Below are 23,469 nucleotides of genomic sequence, written 5' to 3' on the forward strand. Positions count from 1 at the left end.
GAATATGATTTAGTGAAGTAATAGATCACCCAGTACTGCTTGAGGGACATAACCCAAATCCACTCAAGTTGATCACTTGCATCTGAAGAAGTGAGGTTCTTACCCACGAAAGCTTATGCTCCCAATACTTCTGTTAGTCTTAAAGATGCCACAGGACCCTCTGTTGCTTTTTACAGATTCAGACTAACACGACTACCCCTCTGATACAAACTATCCAGTAACTCGGTGAGGAGAAAAGTATTCTCTATGTGATTTTACACTGTCAGACTATTTTTTATTAATCATTATATGCCAACAATATACTTAGCATTGTAAAGACATTCCCTGAAAAGTTTATAACCTAAATGGTAGAAACACATAAAACAAGATACACTGGGAGACCCAGAGGGAGTTGCTAGCTGAGTAAGCATTTCCTTCTCTCCTATAGAAGGCATTTAGAATCATAGAATATCAGGGTTGGAAGGGACCTCAGGAGGTCATCTAGTCCAACCCCCTGCTCAAAGCAGGACCAATTCCCAACTAAATCATCCCAGCCAGGGCTTTGTCAAGCCGGGCCTTAAAAACCTCCAAGGAAGGAGACTCCACCACCTCCCTAGGTAACGCATTCCAGTGCTTCACCACCCTCCTAGTGAAATAGTGTTTCCTAAGAGCCAACCTAGACCTCCCCCACTGCAACTTGAGACCATTGCTCCTTGTTCTGTCATCTGCCACCATTGAGAACAGCCGAGTTCCATCCTCTTTGGAACCCCCCTTCAGGTAGTTGAAGGCTGCTATCAAATCCCCCTCATTCTTCTCTTCTGGAGACTAAACAATCCCAGTTCCCTCAGCCTCTCCTCATAAGTCATGCGCTCCAGACCCCTAATCATTTTTGTTGCCCTCCGCTGGACTCTTTCCAATTTTTCCACATCCTTCTTGTAGTGTGGGGCCCAAAACTGGACACAGTACTCCAGATGAGGCCTCACCAATGTCGAATAAAGGGGAACGATCACGTCCCTCGATCTGCTGGCAATGCCCCTACTTATACAGCCCAAAATGCCGTTAGCCTTCTTGGCAACAAGAGCACACTGTTGACTCATATTCAGCTTCTCGTCCACTGTGACCCCTAGGTCCTTTTCTGCAGAACTGCTACCTAGCCATTCGGTCCCTAGTCTGTAGCTGTGCATGGGATTCTTCCGTCCTAAGTGCAGGACTCTGCACTTGTCCTTGTTGAACCTCATCAGGTTTCTTTTGGCCCAATCCTCTAATTTGTCTAGGTCCCTCTGTATACGATCCCTACCCTCTAGTGTATCTACCACGCCTCCTAGTTTAGTGTCATCGGCAAACTTGCTGAGAGTGCAGTCCACTCCATCCTCCAGATCATTAATAAAGATATTACCAAAACCGGCCCCAGGACTGACCCTTGGGGCACTCCGCTTGAAACTGGCTGCCAACTAGACATGGAGCCATTGATCACTACCCATTGAGCCCGACGATCTAGCCAGCTTTCTATCCACCTTACAGTCCATTCATCCAGCCCATACTGCTTTAACTTGGCAGCAAGAATACTGTGGGAGACCGTATCAAAAGCTTTGCTAAAGTCAAGGAATAACACATCCACTGCTTTCCCCTCATCCACAGAGGCAGTTATCTCATCATAGAAGGCAATTAGGTTAGTCAGGCACGACTTCCCCTTGGTGAATCCATGCTGACTGTTCCTGATCACTTTCCTCTCCTCTAAGTGTTTCATAATTGATTCCTTGAGGACCTGCTCCATGATTTTTCCAGGGACTGAGGTGAGGCTGACTGGCCTGTAGTTCCCCGGATCCTCCTTCTTCCCTTTTTTAAAGATGGGGACTACATTAGCCTTTTTCCAGTCATCCGGGACGTCCCCCGATCGCCATGAGTTTTCAAAAATAATGGCTAATGGCTCTGCAATCTCATCCACCAACTCCTTTAGCACCCTCGGATGCAGCGCATCCGGCCCCATGGACTTGTGCACGTCCAGTTTTTCTAAATAGTCCCGAACCACTTCTTTCTCCACAGAGGGCTGGTCACCTTCTCCCCATATTGTGCTGCCCAGTGCAGCAGTCTGGGAGCTGACCTTGTTTCTGAAGACAGACGCAAAAAAATCATTGAGTACATTAGCTTTTTCCACATACTTGGTCACTAGGTTGCCTCCCTCATTCAGTAAGGGGCCCAGACTTTCCTTGACTTTCTTCTTGTTGCTAACATACCTGAAGAAACCCTTCTTATTACTCTTAACGTCTCTTGCTAGCTGCAACTCCAAGTGATTTGGCCTTCCTGATTTCACTCCTGCATGCCTGAGCAATATTTTTATACTCCTCCCTGGTCATTTGTCCAATCTTCCACTTCTTGTAAGCTTCTTTTTTGCGTTTAAGATCAGCAAGGATTTCACTGTTTAGCCAAGCTGGTCGCCTGCCATATTTACTATTCTTTCTACACATCGGGATGGTTTGTTCCTGCAACCGCAATAAGGATTCTTCAAAATACAGCCAGCTCTCCTGGACCCCTTTGCCCTTCATGTTATTCTCCCAGGGGATCCTGCCCATCTGTTCCCTGAGGGAGTCAAAGTCTGCTTTTCTGAAGTCCAGGGTCCGTATTCTGCTGCTCTCCTTTCTTCCTTGTGTCAGGATCCTGAACTCGACCATCTCATGGTCACTGCCTCCCAGATTCCCATCCACTTTTGCTTCCCCTACTAATTCTTCCCTGTTTGTGAGCAGCAGGTCAAGAAAAGCTCTGCCCCTAGTTGGTTCCTCCAGCACTTGCACCAGGAAATTGTCCCCTACACTTCCTGGATTGTCTGTGCACCGCTGTATTGCTCTCCCAGCAGATATCAGGGTGATTAAAGTCTCCCATGAGAACCAGGGCCTGCGATCTAGCAACTTCTGCTAGTTGCCAGAAGAAAGCCTCGTCCACCTCATCCCCCTGGTCTGGTGGTCTATAGCAGACTCCGACCACGACATCACCCTTGTTGCTCACACTTCTCAACTTTATCCAGAGACACTCAGGTTTTTCTGCGGTTTCATACCGGAGCTCTGAGCAGTCATACTCCTCTCTTACATACAACGCAACTCCCCCACCTTTTCTGCCCTGCCTGTCCTTCCTGAACAGTTTATATCCATCCATGATAGTACTCCAGTCATGTGAGTTATCCCACCAAGTCTCTGTTATTCCAATTGCATCATAGTTCCCTGACTGTGCCAGGACTTCCAGTTCTCCCTGCTTGTTTCCCAGGCTTCTTGCATTTGTGTATAGGCACAATGATAACTCATCGATCGTCCCTCTTTCTCAGTATGAGACAGGAGTCCTCCCCTCTTGTGCTCTCCTGCTTGTGCTTCCTCCCAGGATCCCATTTCCCATTTCCCCACTTACCTCAGGGCTTTGGTCTCCTTCCCCCGGTGAACCTAGTTTAAAGCCCTCCTCACTAGGTTAGCCAGCCTGCTGGCGAAGATGCTCTTCCCTCTCTTCGTTAGGTGGAGCCCGTCCCTGCCCAGCACTCCTCCTTCTTGGAACACCATCCCATGGTCGAAGAATCCAAAGCCTTCTCTCCGACACCACCTGCGTAGCCATTCGTTGACTTCCACGATTCGACGGTCTCTACCCAGGCCTTTTCCTTGTACAGGGAGGATGGACGAGAACACCACTTGCGCCTCAATCTCCTTTATCCTTCTTCCCAGAGCCACGTAGTCTGAGTGATCCGCTCAAGGTCATTCTTGGCAGTATCATTGGTGCCCACGTGGAGAAGCAGGAAGGGGTAGCGATCCGAGGGCTTGATGAGTCTCGGCAGTCTCTCCGTCACATCGTGTATCCTAGCTCCTGGCAAGCAGCAGACCTCTCGGTTTTCCCGGTCGGGGTGGCAGATAGATGACTCAGTCCCCCTGAGGAGGGAGTCCCCGACCACCACCACCCTCCTCCTCCTCTTGGGAGTGGTGGACGTGGAATCCCCATCCCTAGGACAGTGCATCTTTTGCCTTCCAATCGGTGGAGTCTCCTTCTGCTCCCTTCCCTCAGATGGGTCATCTACTCCACTCTCCGCATTAGTACCTGTAGAGAGAACATGGAAACGATTGCTCACCTGTATCTCCATTGCTGGTACATGGACGCTCCTCTTTCTCCTTCGGGAGGTCACATGCTGCCAAGCTTCTTCATCATCCGTCTGTCCCTGCTGCGCCTGCTCTGAATCTTCAGAACATTGTGGCCGTAGAAGCATCTCCTGACGTCTGTCCAGGAAATCTTCATTTTCCCTTATGCAACGCAGAGTCGATACTCGTTTCTCCAGACCTCGAACCTTCTCTTCCAATATGGAGACCAGCTTGCACTTTGTACAGACAAAGTCGCTTCTGTCCTGTGGAAGAAAGACAAACATGGCACAACCTGTGCAGGTTACAACAGCTGATCGCTCACCTTCCATATCACCTTCCTCTTAAGAGCTTCCTCAGCTGTTGCAAGAACTACTCAGAGAAACCTGCAGATGAAAGCCTCAGTGAGCTCTCCCCAGGCAAACTCCCTCTGTTAGCCTCTGCTGTTCGCTGCTCAGATGGTTCGCTGCTGACTGCCCTTATATACCAGTCAGGCCCACTCAAGGCCCACCTGGAACAAAGCATTCCCAATTCACACTTTTCAAACAAACAAGCAAGCAATCAAGCACACGGTCAAACTGACAAACTGTCCCAGCAACAGACACTCAGATACTCACCAACACAGCCCCCCCAATGCAGCACTTAGCGTACCTCCTCTCGGACAGCTCCCAGGCAAACTCCCTCTGTTAGCCTCTGCTGTTCGCCGCTCAGCTGGTTCGCTGCTGACTGCCCTTATATACCAGTCAGGCCCACTCAAGGCCCACCTGGAACAAAGCATTCCCAATTCACACTTTTCAAACAAACAAGCAAGCAATCAAGCACACGGTCAAACTGACAAACTGTCCCAGCAACAGACACTCAGATACTCACCAACACAGCCCCCCCTAATGCAGCACTTAGCGTACCTCCTCTTGGACAGCTCCCAGGCAAACTCCCTCTGTTAGCCTCTGCTGTTCGCCGCTCCATTTGATGTGGGTTAATGTTTGTGAGCCTCAGGAAAGAAGTCTTCAGGGGAGGGATTTGACTGAGGCAAGAGTGGGGACCTAACACACTGGGGCTGGCAGATTGGACTGTGGATAGAGAAGACAGGAAAGAAGGCATGGAGATGTTGGGAGTGAGAGAAGGAAACTACAGAGGAAGCAAAGCTGGCATTGTTGGCAAAGCAAAGAAGGTGAACTGGACAAGAAATAATGGGCAAGCAGGAATCAGTGAGATAATTTAATAGGGGAGTAATGTAGTCTGATAGGGATGATGAAGGACGAGGAGAACAAAGAGGTAAATGTGGAGACAGAGGGGGAAAATGTTCTGGAATTATGGATAGGGGTCCCTTTTGAATATTTTAGAGTCTTGTAAATTGATGTACAGGCACAGCAAGTGGCAGCGAGTCTCCGACCCTGGGTCGACAGACTTAGGCTCATGCTAATGTGCTAAAAATTGCTGTATAGACTACAGATCAGGCTCTGAAATCCACTCCCTTCCTAGGCTTCAGAGCCCAAACTCCAGCCTGAGCCACAATGTCTATACAGCTATTTTTAGCACAGTAGTGCAAGTCTGTTGACCTGGGTTCGGAGGCTTGCTGCAATGGGCTGTGTAGATATACCCATTGATGCCAGAGTGCTAGTTGGCTAGAAATGCCTGACATAGATTGTTGTGCATTGTGCTAAGTGGGAGAAAAATCCCAGCTCCCAGCATAAGGGATTTAAACACCCTCTGTCTGTTATGGCTTCCTTTACTGGACTTTGAACTAATTTAAAACTGGCAGTCTGAGTACAGCCTAAGTGTCGACTGCACTTTGTAAATGAGAGCGAGAGACCCTGTGAAGGAGGCATGGTGTGGAGTGCAGCTGAGAGTAGCTCAGGGCATCTGTCAGTAGGATCTTCTGTAAATATGGCAGGACTCTTGCCAGCTCCCCTGCAGCTCTGACATTCATTTTCTATCTAACAAGTCGTTTTCTGCCAAAACTGCATGGCACAAGCGGAAGGCAAGAAACGTTCCAAGGCTGTGAAGGAATGCGCTGTGTGGCACCTAGCACCAGCTCCCAGTTCTACACTGACGGCATGACAGTGCGTGCTGGGATTGGATATGTATTGTTAATATGGATTTGTTGTAGCAAATGCAATTGGTAGTACAGCACCATTACAGTGCACAGAATATACAGCACAACTCCAATGCAGGAAGGAAGTGAGGATGCTGAAAGAAAATGGACTCACTTAATAACAAGAAAACAATTACTTGAAACTGTTCCGGGGCTGGACAAAGCCTTTTCAATCCTACTGTAATTTCCCTCCTGCCTGAAAGAGGTGAAATGTGCTACAGGAAGGAGAATATCCATGCTGACATGCACTTATATCATTCTGCTATTTATATTTCCTGGATTTGGAGCTGGTGGAGTTATGAGTCTGTTTGCAACCGTGATGCAACATGGTCTAAGGTGTGTCATGACTGCAACCTTCCATCTTATTTAGCTCCTATGAAGGGCAGCTCAGCCTAAGTGAATTTTCATAGTTCAGAGGATTTAACTATGTGGAAAGGGGAAAGAGATCAGCATTAGAGTTTTCCCCTCTCCTTCAGGCTTTCAGCTCTTGAGGCAGGCTGACTCCTACAGCATGCACATGCTGTCTCCCACAGCCTCTCTCAGCTTTGCCGTGCATTTCTGACTCATCTCTTCCAGACGGTAGGGAATTAGGCTGAGTGATTTCTGAACCAGTTCCTCTCTTGGATTTTGGACTGAAATCCCAAGGATTCAAGGTCTATACAATTGATCTTTCAAACATATTTTAATCTTCTATGGATATGACCTTCCAGTATGAAACATTTATATTTGAAACAACAATCAATGCCAGTTTCCCATTCTATCTTGAGGCAGAACATATGATACAGATTCCATCCTTTCAAAATAATGTCTTGTTACAATTTCATTTACCTCACTTAATAGCTGCAGCCACTCCTGCTGTATTGGCTAGGATTTGACTGCAGGAATAATTTGTAGCTAGAAGACCCTGGCACTTTAGGGAAAGATCCTTCCCCCATGCTGGATTATTTAGTATGATTTTTATATTCTAATTTGTAAGGCTACCAAAGGTGCTTACATCATATACATATACAAAGATAAGCCACAATTATTTCTAAGTGGATGAGGATGTTTTACCCTTTATTTGGTGGGAGTCAGTTGCTCCTTCTGGATGAAATATCTGATATGGTATATCTGTTATAGAGGAATTACAAGAGGCCACAGAGCATTTTAAATGGATTAGTTGATGTAAGGGTCACTTGTAGGTTACACTTTCTACAGAAACTTTAAATTACTCTTATGGCAGTAGAACAGGAATGAATGATCTCAGAAGATCATGTTTTGTGCTACTTGCCAATCCTCCTGGCTATTCTCTTGACCCTTGCATAGTTTGAATGCAGCATCCAAGTGGATAATCTCAAATTGTATCCGCTTCACCTGAAAAACCTGGAGCTAGAGTAGCATGACAGACGCAGTAGGGAGATGGAACAGGTAGGGTGGATGGACTTAAAATACAAGATAAAATGTAAATAATCTTTTTAAAAATAATCTTTCCTTTTTAAAGGAAGTTGTCACTGCAACTCTTGACAGATTTTATTCCCTAGAGTCATGGAGAGAGGGGGCTATTCCCAACTCTCCACAAACTTCCTAATGCCCATTCAAGTACTCATTGGAAATCTGCAAGTATTGCACGTTTAAACAGCCGGATCCCAAATCCTTTGAAGTTAATGGAAAGACTCTCATTGACTGCAGTGTGCTTTGGAACAGGACCCTAATAAGCTTCAACTCACTGTGGAGTTAAAGAACCAATAGCTCATAGACACTCCTGTGAGTGGAGGAGCAGATGCCCCTGTATAAAACTCTTCTTTACATTAGTCTGTTTTTTCTCTCTCTTTTATTTCCTGACCCATGAGAACTGGGAAAGCTTTGCAGTATACTTTCATAGCCCAATCAGATCCTTGTGTCACCAGCGTAGTGCCAGGAATTAGATACCTTTGGCTTGATTCCTCTCTCACTTATACCAAAGTAAACAGGAGAAACTCCATAGAAGTCAGTGCATTGTGAAGTGTAAAACCACTGTATGTGACAGCAGAATCAGGCCTTCTGTATTCTGACTGGTGGTTCCTGCCATTGGCATCTGCCAAAATTAGATAGGAAGTGATGTGAGCATGGCTGCATGATGCAGGTTGAATTAATTCTGCTCACATTTCCCCTTCCCAAAGTCCAAGAAACATTAGCTAAATGTGGCTTTGTGCTGTCACTGAGGAAAGGATGCATGATGGAAAGTTTCAAGAATTGTGATAACTTGTCAGTTCACTGTGGGGAGGGACAAAACTGTCAGCATGAATTTCCTGCTCTGTACTGCACAAGTAGCAATCTGAGTGCCTCTGAGTGCTGGTGTGTTGCTAGCCGCCTGGGAGGAGAAAAAAGAGACCCATCATATGTCTGTGACCTGTGGCTCCTTCTGAGTTTGTATAAACCATTAACTGAAAGAGGGCTTTTTCCTTCATTCCAAGCTTTGCATTGAGCCCTTGTGTGTGTGGCACTCTAGTACACGTTCATGTTAGCATATGTATTTATGTTGGGTGTGTTCTGCGTCATTGAACGGATGAGTATAAATGAGCACATATATTTTGTGTGCTTTGTTGCAGTAGTGTGTATTTGTGGGAACCATAAGTGTACATCTCTCATGGGTGTTTGTATGAGCTCATCTGTGTGCTTTGGTGGGTGGGTGGGTGCTGTGATGGGTTCCCCCCCAAGGGTCCCACCTGGAATTGGGGTACCACTGAAGCCTCCTGCCCCACCACCCTGGGCTCTCTCTCATACTGTACTGCTGTGACAAGATGCAAAGCCCTCCAGCCTGCACTTTCACCAGCACACATCTAGGTAGGGACACACCCAGCTGCGGTTACATGCAGGCTCTCTGACCAGCCCCTGCATAGGTAGGCTACAGTTAATACTACTTAGGGCATTCTGCGCCAAAAAATTTAAAATTCTGCACACAATATTTTTAAATTCTGCAGGTTTTATTTGTCAATAAATAAATGCAGAGGCTTCAGCATGGCAGTGGGAAGCACAGGCCACTGGCTGCACAAAGGTGGGAGATCACCCTGCAGCCCCCCCCCCCCTCCCAGGACATGGACTCAGCAGTGAGGCTGCACCTGACCCTGACACAGCACAAGGCCTGAGCCTGCCCCAGAAACATCCTGGGCCCTGCCCCTCTGCACCAGGCATTCCAGGTGTGGGGCAGGCAGGCTCAACCAGGCAAGGTTGAGGGGCTCAGTGAGGGGGGATCCAGGTGTGAGGTGAGAGGATTCTGTGTGGGGCAATCTGGGTGCAGGCAGCTCAGTGGGGGGGTGGGGGGTCTAGGTGTGTGTGGGGATCTGGATGCACAAAGGCTTATTGGGGAGGTGGTTCCAGGTGCAAGGGCAATGGGATTCTGCAGGAGCTTCCAGGTGAAGGTGGTTGGGGCTCAGCGGTGTGGGTGTGGGGGTCTCAGCAGAGGGGGCTGGGTGCAGGAGGAGTGGGGCTTGATGGGGTGGGGGTCTGGGTGCAGCTAGTTGGGAGTCAGTGGGATGGGGGTCTGGATGTGGGGGCTCAGGGTGGGACACATCAGGGTGGGGGGTTGAGTGCAGGGAGCTCAATATGGGGTGTTCTGGGTGCAGGGGTGGGGGTCTAGAGGCAGGGAGTCTGGGTGCAGGGGGCTCCAGATGCAGGGGTTGAGGTTCAGTGGGGTGGGGTTCGGGTATGGAGGGCTAGGGGGTTCTGGGTGTACGGGGTGAGGCTTGATGGGGGTGTCTGGATATAGGAGATCCAGATGCACAGGGGTTGGGTGGATGGGAGAGCAGCTCCCCATACGGGGACATCTCCCCCGCAAATGAGGAGCGATGGGGGCAGGAAGCAGGGGACGATGCTGAGCTTCTTGCAGCTGGGGGAGGTATCTGGAGCTGGGTTTGACACCGCCCCAGGCACTCCTTGCAGGGGAAGAGGAAGTCCCATCCTCTCCTGCCTCCAGCCCAGCCAGGATTAGTAGCTGATCCCAGCTCAGAGTAGGAGCCACTTGCTGGGGTGTCCCCAGCACTGAAATGATTTACCTCTCTGCCGGCTGCTCCAGGTGCCTGAAACAATGTACCTGCGCAGCTGGGGAGTGGTGCATGATTGCTTTTGCAGCTTCCCTTTGCTTCCCTGTCAGAAAGTCATTTTTCTGCAGGGAAGCAAAAAAATCTGCAGGGGACATGAATTCTGTGCACGCGCAGTGGTGCATAATTCCCCCAGGAGCAAGTTAATGCAACTCCCAGCTCCCCAGGTGTGCATGACTGGGTCCAGCACTTCCCCCAGTTCAGTCTTTGTTCCTCAGGTGTTTCCAGGAGCCTTCTTGTCTGTGGAGTGAAGAACCCCAGATGATGTCACTCCCTGCCTTATATAGCTTTTGCATATGGCAGAAACCCTTTGTTCCCAAAGCTTGGGTCCCAGACCAGTCTGTGACTGACATCCCAAGATGGAGTCCAGAGACGTGTGGTCTCATCACATGTCCTCATAGAGTCATAGCAGCCATTACTTGGAGCCTGTCTGTACCGTTCACACGAAGGCTCACCAAGTGGGAGATAAGCTTCTCCTAAGGCCTATTATTTTTTCCTAATGGCCCCTTGCCCTGAATAGGCCCTTCCCCACCCACTATCTAGACTGAATGCATCTTGTCTAGTGGGTATTACCCAGGTGTAACTACATTTGAAATACAGATACATAGTCAATATTCATAACTTGAGACATAAAAATGCTACATGCATACAAATAGGATAATCATATTAAGCAAATCGTAACTTTTCCAGTGACACTTCACCTGACTTATCTTGCATAACATACATCATAATTATGTCATAATCATAATAATATCACTGTGAAGAATATGGGGTGCAGTGTCACAGGTGCGTTATGTGTGATATGCTAGATTGGGGCATATTTGTGTGAGCCCATACATACACTTGGTATGTTTGCTTGTCACTATGACTGAAGTTTGTATAAGCACAGAATGGTGTGTACATGTATGCACAAGAGACATACGGAGAGAGAGTATGTGTTTCCACATTGTGTGATTATGAATGATTGTATGTAATGTGTCTGTTGTATGGCTACATGTTTATGAGGCTGTAAGTGTCTCCATCACTGCTCAGGTGTGTATTTGTGTGAGCACATACACATACATGTTCTTGCATGACTTTTTGCTCTCTAATGGTTGTTTTCTTGTCTCGCTTCTTGTGCGGTTGCCACTCTGTTTTGGCTGCTATGTTTGTCACTGCAGTCATCGCCAGTCATGGAGGAAAAGGTAAATCCTATTACAGCATTTTTTTTAAACTGTCACTTTGGAGATTGGGGTTGAGTAACAGCTGTCTGACTGCTGGGAGTATAATGTCCTGGCTTGTGTGCCAAGTTGGGATAGTTGGGAATTGGTCCTGCTTTGAGCAGGGGGTTGGACTAGATGACGTCCTGAGGCCCCTTCCAACCCTGATATTCTATGATTCTGTGATTAGTGGGCAGAATGCAGGTGAGGCAGCCAGAGGTGTGTGATGAATGTAGTTTATCACATGACTATGGCCATCACTAATGTGGTGAGTATGCAAAAGATACTGTATAGATAGGCAACAACTCATCTTTAACTGTACAATATTGGAAAATTGTCTCCAGAACTATAGTGTCTGCTAACATTAGAAAGTAGCAGACATTTTAGAATGACTCCTTTTGGGTAACAGTTCTAAAACAAAACCAAATCAATGTACCTATGAATCTGATATCATTTATGTGCTGTCTGTATCAGAGGATTCTTCCATCTGTTGTGAAATGTCCATTTGTGAATAATGGGAGCCACAGGCCCAGATTATAATGCAGGTTGTTTGGAAAAAAGCAGCATCCCAAAATTCTTTGCTAGGCTACTTGGGAAATGCCCTCCCAGCCCTCTGCCAATCCCAGATGGGACACAACGAGCAGCAGCTACCAACCAGCACAGTTTCCCTGCCTTATCAGAAGCTGTCATGGCAGCACAATGGACTGACAAATCAGCACAGCATGTTCTGGCTTTCATATGAGCAATGCTGAGAATGGAGCTACTGGGTGTTTTCTTTTTTTTTCTCCACAAGGAAATTAAATCTCTCTTTCCAGGCTGCCTGCTAACTCCTTAACCTATTGCGTCAGCTCCTGTGTTAGTGCATTTGCTCATGTCTCAGGGGCCTCAGGTTCCATTACAATCACTTCATGCAGGTCACAAGTGGAGCAGTTATAATGGTCTCTTGGCTGTGTCCCTGGTGAAATGTTCTCCATGTATAGGAGCAGTGTTCCACAGAATCAGCATGGAGCCTGCCTGAGAAAGGAAGCATGTCTGTATTTGATAGGAAAAGACTGACCCTTTATTCCTGCCCTGCTTTTAATGTATTAACTCCAACAAGCCTGTATGCTTGTTGTTTTTTTTCTGTTAAGTCTTAATACCAATTTGTTGATCAGTTTGTCTCCTCATCCTGCCCCTTAGACAAATAATTCTGGTAATGGGTTGACCACAGCTGGTGGTGTTTTTAAAAAGACACTTGAGGGTCCAGAATCATCAATTCTGGCATGTAGAAGGGTAAATCACACACACCTGTGCCCACTAGGCCCTAGCCCTGGGGAGGGACATGGATCCCAAGGGAGGGCAGATGGCAATATCAACACTGGCCTCCCCTTCTGGGCTCATTCTGCAATTTGCATCTGGAGCTCCATAGGAGTCATGCTAATGGAGGCTGATAAGAGCATTTGCTAAATCAGTGTATCCTCTGGCCATTCTCTGTTCCCTGGTCTTTGGGTTGCTCTGGTCATCTGCAGCCATGTGTCCCTGGCGAAAGAGAGCTTGTGGATGCTTTGTTCTGGTGCAACCTCTTCCACCTGCAACCCTTGCTATATCATAAAATCATAGAATCATAGAATACCAGGGTTGGAAGGGAACTCAGGAGGTCAACTAGTCCAACCCCCTGCTCAAAGCAGGACCAATCCCCAACTGAATCATCCCAGCCAGGCCCCCAGCGAGGACCTGCCCTGGACTTGCTGCGGCTGGGGGAGAGGAGCCCCTCCCCTGCCCCAGCCGAGGCCCACCGGAGCTCCGGGAAAGGAGCCCCTCCCTTGGCCCAGCCCAGCCCTGCTGGAGCTGCCGAGCCCGGGGAGAGGCGCCTTTCCCCCGGCCCCAAGCTGCTGTGGGGAGAGAGGGTTGGGGGGAGTCCTCTCTCCCCACTGCAGCCCCGGGGCAGCATGTACTCCAAACCCCTCATCCCTGGCCCCACCCCAGAGCCTGTACCCCCCTGCACCCCAACCCTCTGCCCCAGCCCTGAGCCGCCTCCCACACCCCGAACCCCTCATCCCCGGCCCCACTCCAGAGCCTTCACCCTAGCCGAAGCCCTCAACCCCTGAACCCAATCCTCTGCCCCAGCCCTGAGCCTCTCATCCCCGGCCCCACCCCCACCACATGAATTTTGTTATGTAACAAAATTTATTCTGCACAGGGACATAAAAAATTAGAGGGAACACTGCCAATAAGGCTCTAAAATATTTTTTTTCTGCAAAATAGGTGGTAGCACTAGAAACCTGACAGTGCAATAGAAGAGATTTTATCTGCACTCCTTTAGGATGGCTTGCATAACTTACTACCAGCTTTGCCACTCATGAGCAATGCAGCCTTCCCAAACACATGCTGATAAAGCCGTTACATCACTCTCCATTACGCAGTCTCTTGAGATTTCTGTTTGGAAGCCACAGCTTATTACATAGGGTATGTCTACACTACGAAATTAGGTCGAATTTATAGAAGTCGATTTTTTAGAAATCGATTTTATACAGTCGATTGTGTGTGTCCCCACCTAAGACCATTAAGTCGGTGGAGTGTGTCCACAGTACCGTGGCTAGCGTCGACTTTTGGAGCATTGCACTGTGGGTAGCTATCCCACAGTTCCCACAGTCTCCGCCGCCCATTGGAATTCTGGGTTGAGCTCCCAATGGCTGATGGGGCAAAAACATTGTCGCGGGTGGTTCTGGGTAAATGTTGTCAGCCCCTCCCACCCCTCTGTGAAAGCAACAGCAATAAATCGTTTCTCGCCTTTTTTCCTGGGTTACCCGTGCAGACGACATACCACGGCAAGCATGGAGCCCGCTCAGCTCACTGTCACCGTACGTCTCCTGGGTGCTGCTGGCAGATGCGGTACTGCAGTGCTACACAGCAGCAGCTCCTTGCCTTTGCAAGTTAGCAAAGACGGTTAGCAGCCCTATTGTACCATCTGCTGCTGTCTCCTCGTTCCTCCTGGCCGGCCTCAGTGAGGTCGGTCGGAGGTGCCTGGACATAAATGGGAGACGACGATGGCCAGCAATCGTACTGCATCGTCTTCTGGCAAGCAGCCAGGAGACGACGATGGCCAGCAGTTGTACTGCACCGTCTGCTGCCAGCCTAAGATGTATAAGAGAGATGGAGTGGATCAAAACAATAAAGAGACCAGATTTGTTTTGTATTCATTTGTATTCATTTGTTCCCCCCCCCCTCCATGAATAGTGGGGGGAGGGATAGCTCAGTGGTTTGAGCATTGGCCTGCTAAACCCAGGGTTTTGAGTTCAATCCTTGAGGGGGCCATTCTGTGTGACAACCCTGTAAGCCATGTCGTCAGTTGCCCCTCCCTCCGTCAGAGCAACAGCAGACAATCGTTTTGCGCCTTTTTTCAGCACAGACGCCATAGCACGGCAAGCATGGAGCCCGCTCAGATCACCGCCGCAATTATGAGCACTGTAAACATCACGCGCATTATCCTGCAGTATATGCAGAACCAGAACCTGCAAAAGCAAAACCAGGTGAGGAGGCGATGGCAGTGCGGGGACGAGAGTGATGAGGACATGGACACAGACTTCTCTCAAAGTACGGGCCCCGGCAATGTGGACATCATGGTGTTAATGGGGCAAGTTCATGCCGTGGAACGCCGATTCTGGGCCCGGGAAACAAGCACAGACTGGTGGGACCGCATCGTGTTGCATGTCTGGGACGATTCCCAGTGGCTGTGGAACTTTCGCATACGTAAGGGCACTTTCATGGAACTTTGTGACTTTGTGACTTGCTTTCCCCTGCCCTGTAGTGCAAGAATACCAAGATGAGAGCGATAGACGGAACCCATATCCCTATCTTGGCACCGAAGCACCAAGTCAGCGAGTACATAAACCGAAAGGGGTACTTTTCAATGGTGCTTCAAGCACTGGTGGATCACAAGGGACGTTTCACCAACATCAACGTGGGATGGCCGGGAAAAGTACATGACGCTCGCATCTTCAGGAACTCTGGTCTGTTTCAAAAGCTGCAGCAAGGAACTTTCTTCCCAGACCAGAAAATAACCATTGGGGATGTTGAAATGCCTATAGTTATCCTTGGGGACCCAGCCTACCCCTTGCTCCCATGGCTCATAAAGCCATACACAGGCAGCCTGGACAGTAGTCAGGAGCTGTTCAGCTATAGGCTGAGCAAGTGCAGAATGGTGGTAGAATGTGCATTTGGACATTTAAAAGTTCGCTGGCGCAGTTTACTGACTCGGATAGACCTCAGCGAAACCAATATTCCCACTGTTATTACTGCTTGCTGTGCGCTCCACAATATCTGTGAGAGTAAGGGGGAGACGTTTATAGAGGGGTGGAAGGTTGAGGCAAATCGCCTGGCCGCTGATTACGCTCAGCCAGACACCAGGGCGGTTAACACAGTACAGGAGGGCGCGGTGCGCATCAGAGAAGCTTTGAAAACCAGTTTCATGACTGGCCAGGCTACGGTGTGAAAGTTCTGTTTGTTTCTCCTTGATGAGCCCCCCCCCCCCCCTTGGTTCACTCTACTTCCCTGTAAGCTAACCACCCTCCCCTCCCCCCTTCGATCACCGCTTGCAGAGGCAATAAAGTCATTGTTGCTTCACATTCATGCATTCTTTATTAATGCATCACACAAATAGGGGGATAACTGCCAAGGTAGCCCGGGAGGGGTGGGGGAGAAGGGAAGCACCGGGTGGGGTGGGGGAGGAGGGAAGGTCAAGGCCACACTGCACTTTAAAACTTGTTGAATGTTAGCTTTCTGTTGCTTGGGCAGTCCTCTGGGGTGGAGTGGTTGGGTGCCCAGAGGCCCCCCCACCGCGTTCTTGGGCGTCTGGGTGAGGAGGCTATGGAACTTGGGGAGGAGGGCGGTTGATTACACAGGGGCTGTAGCGGCGGTCTGTGCTCAAGCTGCCTTTCCTGAACCTCAACCATACGCCGGAGCGTATCAGTTTGTTCCTCCAGTATCCTCAGCATGGCCTCTTGCCTTCTGTCACCAAGCTGACGCCACTTATTATCTTCAGCCCACCACCTGTCCTCGCGTTCATATTGTGCTTTCCTGGACTCTCACATTGTCTGCCTCCACGCATTCTGCTGGGCCCTTTCAGTGTGGGAGGACTGCATGAGCTCAGAGAACATTTCATTGCGAGTGCGGTTTTTTTGCCTTCTAATCTTCGCTAGCCTCTGGGAAGGAGAAGATAGTGTGAGCGTTGAAACATTTGCAGCTGGTGGAGGAAAAAAAAAGGGAGAGTGGTAGTTAAAGACACATTTTAGAGAACAATGGGTAGACTCTTTCACGGTAAACCTTGCTGTTAACATTACATAGCACATGTGCTTTCGGTACAAGGTCGCATTTTGCCTCTTATTGAGGGTATGCCGGTTTGGTGTGAGAGATCTTTCATGCAGGGCCGGGCAACAGAATTTGGCTTGCAGGCAGCCATGGTAAGACACAGTCTTTTGGCTTCTTTAACCTTCATAACATGTGAGAATGGTTTCAAAGAGCAGCACCCTCATTTCCCATACCAAGCAGCCGTTGGGTTGGCCATTTAAAATGGGTTGGCCATTTAAAAGGAGGAGGGGCTGCGGTTTTCAGGTTAACGTGCAGCACAAACCCAACTAACCCCCCCACACATACACACAATTCTCTGGGATGATCGCTTCACCCCTCCCCTCACCACGTGGCTAACAGAGGGGAACATTTCTGTTCAGCCACAGGCAAACAGCCCAGCAGGAACAGGCACCTCTGAATGTCCCCTTAATAAAATCACCCTATTTCAACCAGGTGACCAGGAATGATATCACTCTCCTGAGGATAACACAGAGAGATAAAGAATGGATGTTGTTTGAATGCCAGCAAACACCGGGACTATACGCTGCCATGCTTTGTTATGCAATGATTCCAGACTACGTGCTACTGGCCTGGCGTGGTAAAGTGTCCTACCATGGAGGACGGAATAAGGCTGTCCTCCCCAGAAACCTTTTGCAAAGGCTTTGGGAGTACATCCAGGAGAGCTTTATGGAGATGTCCCTGGAGGATTTCCGCTCCATTCCCAGACACGTTAGCAGACTTTTCCAGTAGCTGTATTGGCCACGAATGCCAGGGCAAATTAATCATTGAACATGCTTGCTTTTAAACCATTATAATATTTACAGAGGTACACTCACCAGAGGTCCCTTCTCCGCCTGGCGGGTCCGGGAGGCAGGCTTGGGTGGGTTCAGGGGGTACTGACTCCAGGTCCAGGGTGAGAAACAGTTCCTGGCTGTCGGGGAAAACGGTTTCTCCGCTTCCTTGCTGTGAGCTATCTTCAACCTCCTCATCATCATCTTCCTCGTCCCCAAAACCCGCATCCCTGTTGCGTGCTACTCCATTGACGGAGTCAAAGCACAGGGGTGGGGTAGTGGTGGCTGCACCACCTAGAGTGGCATGCAGCTCATCATAGAAGCGGCATGTCTGGGGCTCTGACCCGGAGCAGCTGTTTGCCTCTCTGTTTTTTTGGTAGGCTTGCCTCAGCTCCTTAAGTTTCACACGGCACTGCTGCGGGTCCCTGTTATAGCCTCTGTCCTTCATGCCCTTTGAGATTTTTTTCAAATGTTTGGGCATTTCGTCTTTTTGAACTTAGTTCTGATAGCACGGATTCGTCTCCCCATACAGCAATCAGATCCCGTACCTCCCGTTCGGTCCATGCTGGGGCTTTTTTGCGATTCTGGGACTCCATCATGGTCACCTCTGCTGATGAGATCTGCACTCACCTGCAGATCGCCATGCTGGCCAAACAGGAAATGAGATTCAAAAGTTCGTGGGCCTTTTCCTGTCTACCTGGCCAGTGCATCTGAGTTGAGAGCGCTGTCCAGAGCGGTCACAATGGAGCACTCTGGGATAGCTCCCGGAGGCTAATACCGTCGAATTGCATCCACACTACCCCAAATTCGACCCGGCAATGTCGATTTCAGTGCTAATCTCCTCATGGGGGGGAGTACAGAAATCAATTTTAACAGCTCTTTAAGTCGAAAATAGCAGCTTCGTCGTGTGGACGGGTGCAGGGTTAAATCGATCTAACGCTGCTAAATTTGACCTAAACTCGTAGTGTAGACCAGGGCATAGATAGCATTGTAAGCGTGCCCAGTACTTCACAGTAGACTATGCTAAACAAAAGAACAGAGGCCCAGATTCCCAGCTGGGGAGGAAAAGTGAACTACAAAGGAGTTTGTAGCACCTCCCCAATCCTGGGTCTGATTTTCCACCAGCCTAGTCCCCAGGGAAGTTTAAAGGTGCATCTACTCAATGAGGATCTAAATTACTTCGACTTGGAAATCAGGAGGCTCTCCCAATAAAGTTCTAAAATTTAAAAATAATAATGAAATGGTTATTTAGCTGATCAGATACATTCAGATCACAGAATTCCATTTTCCAGGCTATACTCCAAGGTAGTGAGTTGAGGTGCATTCTGGGAGGTACTGAGAATGAAACACATTATAGTGAAACCCCATATATGCGAAATTATTGGGACCAGGGCCAGATCAGATCACCAAAAATCTAGATAATCCAGAGAATGGGCTTCACCCCCAGATGGCAGGTCTCAGACTTCAGGAGATAGGGGGCTGACAGCCCAAACCCCGCTGCCCAGGGCTTGAGCTGTCAGTCCCATTTCAGTTAATACGGAGAGCCGGATAATGGAGGCTCAGATAAACAGGATTCTACTGTATATGTCCCACTCAGACAGTGTCAATGTTTTGCCAGTGTGTGGTAAGGCAGGTTTATAGGTTTGGGAGAATGCAGAAGCCCCTCAGAACAGTCTAGGACAGTAAACACAGACACTCTGATCACCTCAACATACTGGGCTCATTTGGTTTTTGGATTCAACCTCTGAATCTTCTGCTCTTGAAAACACAAGCCTCTGCCTGATGTGCTAAAGCAGCAGTTTGACTGGCTCTCTCACGTACCAATAGAAAGAACTGTCATGTACATTAACCAGTTTAATGTATATACCAGTAGGGGTGATGACACACTCGTACGTTTCATGGATTGGTGACAACTGCATGTAGTTGCCGCTTTCCTGTTTTAACACCTGAAATCATACATTTTGATTATATATAGTAAAATATCTGAGGCTGGATTGTAATTGGAGCAGACTCAGATCTGAGATGAGAAAGACAAAAGGTGAAGTGGGAGGGCCACCTCTACTGTTGCTTGTTCCTGGGACCCCATGAAGGCCACTCTGTCAGAGCTCAGTGGGGTCAAGGCTCCACTATATTTGGGGCAGGAGGAGGAAGCAGGGGACTATATTCTTTGTGACATATCTCCCTACTGCGCCTTCTGGTTCCCAAGGGGAAATGCTGCTTAAATTGGGTGGCTGTGCCCTCAGCCCCTTCTATAAACCCCAACTTTTCCAACCACAGAAGGGGTAAGTAAGTCAGCCTATGAAGTCTCCGGCCCTTCACCCCTTCTTATGGGTTCTCCACAGGAGGGCTCAATCTGATGCTAGGAAACACTCCTGAGAGGGGTGATTTATAATTGGATCGTTGGCCTGGTAGGTCAACAATTTTTGTGTGGCAACCCAACTTTGACAGTGCCTTTTAATGAAGAGATAAGATTAATGATCTGGATTATAGGATTAATTGCATCCTCAGCAAGTTCGCAGATGACACTAAGCTGGGGGGAGAGGTAGATACTCTGGAGGGTAGGGATAGGGTCTAGAGCAGGGGTCTCAAACACGCAGCCTGCGGGGTTATTTTCTGCGGCCCGCGAGCTCCTCGCGCCCCCCCCCCGCCCTCCCCCAGCGTTTACCTAGAACAGCTCCGGCCCGACGCGCACCAGGGGCAGGGCAGGCTCCCTGCCTGCCTGCCAGCCCTGCCCCCGCGCCGCTCCCGGAAACCGCTGGAACCTGGGGCTGCGGTTCCCGGCCAATGGGAGCTGCTGGGAGCGGTGCCTGAAGCAACAGCCACACACACCCCTGCGCCCCTCCTTCCCCAGGTTCTGTAGGCTTCCCGGAGCGGAGCGGCGCGGGGGCAGGGCAGGCAGGCAGGCAGGGAGCCTGCCCTGCCCCCGGTGTGCATCAGGCCGGAGCCCGCCCCCTGAACCCTTCCTGCAGCCGAACCCCCTGCCCTGAGCCCTCTGCCACACCCCGCACCCCTCCTGCACCCCGACCCCCTGCTGCACACTTCACCCCTCCTGCACCCCAACCCACTGCCCTGAGCCCCCTGCTGCACCCCTCCTGCACCCAGACCCCCTGCCCTGAGCCACCGCTGCACCCCGTACCCTGACCCCCTGCTGCACCCCGACCCCCTGCCCTGAGCCCCCTGCTGCACCCTGCACCCCAACCCCCTGCCCTGAACCCCTGCCGCACCCCGCACCCCTCCTGCACCCCAACCCCCTGCCCTGAGCCCCCTGCCGCACCCTGCACCCTGACCCCCTGCTGTACCCCGACCCCCTGCGCTCAGCCCCCTGCTGCACCCTGCACCCCGACCCCCTGCCCTGAGCCCCCTGCCGCACCCTGCACCCTGACCCCCTGCTGTACCCCAACCCCCTACCCTGAGCCCCTGCTGCACCCCGCACCCCTCCTGCACCCCAACCCCCTGCCCTGAACCCCCCGCTGCACCCCGCACCCCTGCTGCACCCTGCACCCTGACCCCCTGCCCTGAACCCCCCACTGCACCTCGCACTCCTGCTGCACCCTGCACCCCTCCTGCACCCCAATCCACTGCCCTGAGCCCCCTGCTGCACCCCTCCTGCATCCAGACCCCCTGCCCTGAGCCCCCGCTGCACCCCGCACCCTGACCCCCTGCTGCACCCCGACCCCCTGCCCTGAGCCCCCTGCTGCACCCCAACCCCCTGCCCTGAACCCCTGCCGCACCCCGCACCCCTCCTGCACCCCAACCCCCTGCCCTGAGCCCCCTGCCGCACCCTGACCCCCTGCGTTCAGCCCCCTGCTGCACCCCGACCCCCTGCCCTGAACCCCTGCTGCACCCCGCACCCCTGCTGCACCCTGCACCTGACCCCCTGCCCTGAACCCTCCGCTGCACCCCGCACCCCTGCTGCACCCTGCACCCTGACCCCCTGCCCTGAACCCCTGCCGCACCCCACACCCCTCCTGCACCCCAACCCCCTGCCCTGAGCCCCCTGCCGCACCCTGCAACCTGACCCCCTGCCCTGAACCCCCCGCACCCCTCCTGCACCCCAACCCCCTGCCCTGAGCTCCCTGCCGCACCCTACACCCTGACCCCCTGCCGCACCCCTCACCCCTCCTGCATCCCCTGGGGGCAGGGAGGGGGCGGAGTTGGGGTGGGGATTTCAGGGAAGGGGTTGGAATGGGGGCAGGGAAGGGGTGGGAAGAGGTGGGGCAGGGGCGGGGCCTCATGGAAGGGGTGGAGTGGGGGCGGGGCCGAGGGCGGCGGGGGGGAGGGGTCAGTAAATGCGGCCCTCGGGCCAATGTACTAGTCCTCATGTGGCCCTCGTGGTCATTTGAGTTTGAGACCCCTGGTCTAGAGTGACGTAGATAAATTGGAGGATTGGGCCAAAAGAAATCTGATGAGGTTCAACAAGGACAAGTGCAGAGTCCTGCACTTAGGAAGAAAGAATCCCATGCGCCGCTACAGGCTGGGGACCGACTGGCTAAGCAGCAGTTCTGCAGAAAAGGATCTAGGGGTTACAGTGGACGAGAAGCTGGATATGAGACAGCAGTGTGCTCTCGTTGCCAAGAAGGCCAACAGCATATTGGACTGTATTAGTAGGAGCATTGCCAGCAGATTGAGGGAAGTGATTATTCCCCTCTGTTCGACACTGGTGAGGCCACATCTGGAGTATTGCGTCCAGTTTTGGTCCCCCACTACAGAATGGATGTGGACAAATTGGAGAGAGTCCAGCGGAGGGCAACGAAAACGATTAGGGGGCTGGGGCACATGACTTACGAGGAGAGGCTGAGTGAGGGGGGATTTGATATCAGCCTTCAACTACCTGAAGGGGGGGTTCCAAAGAGGATGGAGCTAGGTTGTCCTCAGTGGTGGCAGATGACAGAACAAGAAGCAATGGTCTCAAGTTGCAGTGGGGGAGGTCTAGGTTGCATATTAGGAAACACTATTTCACTAGGAGGGTGGTGAAGCACTGGAATAGGTTATCTAGGGAGGTGGTGGAATCTCTATCCTTAGAGGTTTTTAAGGCCCGGCTTGACAAAGCCCTGGCTGGGATGATTTAGTTTGTGTTGGTCCTGCTTTGAGCAAGGGATTGGACTAGATGACCTCCTGAGGTCTCTTCCAACCCTAATATTCTATGATTCTATGATAAGGGTCATCTGTGTAGCCTAGCAATAGACAACCCAATTTTGAATCACAGAATCAGTTGCTTACTCATTCAGGCTGTGGGAGTTGGGAGTTAACTCAGCACTTCAGGGGTGGGAATGGGATTCAGTCCTTGTGTCATGTGAAACATGAGTCACTGTGTTGGTTGTGAACTTTCTTTACCATAAGGATCCTGTGGTTTTGCTAACAGATTGTTTCCTCTCTCTTCCTTTTTCTCTCTCTTTAGCAGGAAGGAGCGTCCTAACTCTCTGAATGTCTTCCCCCTTGCCGATGGAATGGTACGTGGGCAGATAGGGGCCAAGATCATCCCCACAGTGGACCACTGGCACTTGAGTGACCTCGGCCAGCTGCAGTCCAACTCCAGCTACAAGGTTTTATAGATTGTCATGGAACAAGGGTTTCCCACTGTCAATAGCATCCCACATCTTCATAAAGACAGAGACCACCATGTGTCCATAACCCTTTGCAGCCTCTCCCTTTTGTACATCTGATCCTTTCTTATAACAGAACCCTGGGTAGGATGGTAGACCTTCAGATGCAGATAAATTTGACATAGGGTGGAGGACTGGTTTTGACACAACTCATGTTTTTTGTCACTTTCTGATTTTTGTCAGTTCTAATTCCTGCTAGTTAGTGTTTTCTGCTGATGGAGCTTGACCTTGGTTGAGGGAAGTGTGCGTGTGTGCGTGTGTGCGTGTGTGCGTGTGTGTGTGTGTGTGTGTGTGTGTGTGTGTGTGTGTGAAGTTAAGCACC

The 23,469-nt window shown here is 50.5% G+C and overlaps 1 protein-coding gene across 3 annotated transcripts in view; it reads left to right on the top strand.

Annotated features, from left to right (window-relative positions):
- The window catches only part of MAPK8IP3 (mitogen-activated protein kinase 8 interacting protein 3), a 192,471-nt gene that overhangs the window by 61,934 nt on the left and 107,068 nt on the right, over nucleotides 1-23,469 (top strand). For 2 of the 3 annotated variants that reach the window (XM_065411507.1, XM_065411506.1), the window contains exon 5: nucleotides 22,946-23,087. In XM_065411507.1, coding sequence (XP_065267579.1) covers nucleotides 22,946-23,087 — 142 coding nt within the window. Of the gene's footprint in view, nucleotides 1-22,942; nucleotides 23,088-23,469 lie in introns of all 3 variants that reach the window. The other variant, XM_065411505.1, reaches the window with a different exon arrangement.

The sequence above is a fragment of the Emys orbicularis genome, chromosome 10 (assembly GCF_028017835.1).
Source record: "Emys orbicularis isolate rEmyOrb1 chromosome 10, rEmyOrb1.hap1, whole genome shotgun sequence".
NCBI classification, from domain to species: domain Eukaryota; kingdom Metazoa; phylum Chordata; order Testudines; family Emydidae; genus Emys; species Emys orbicularis.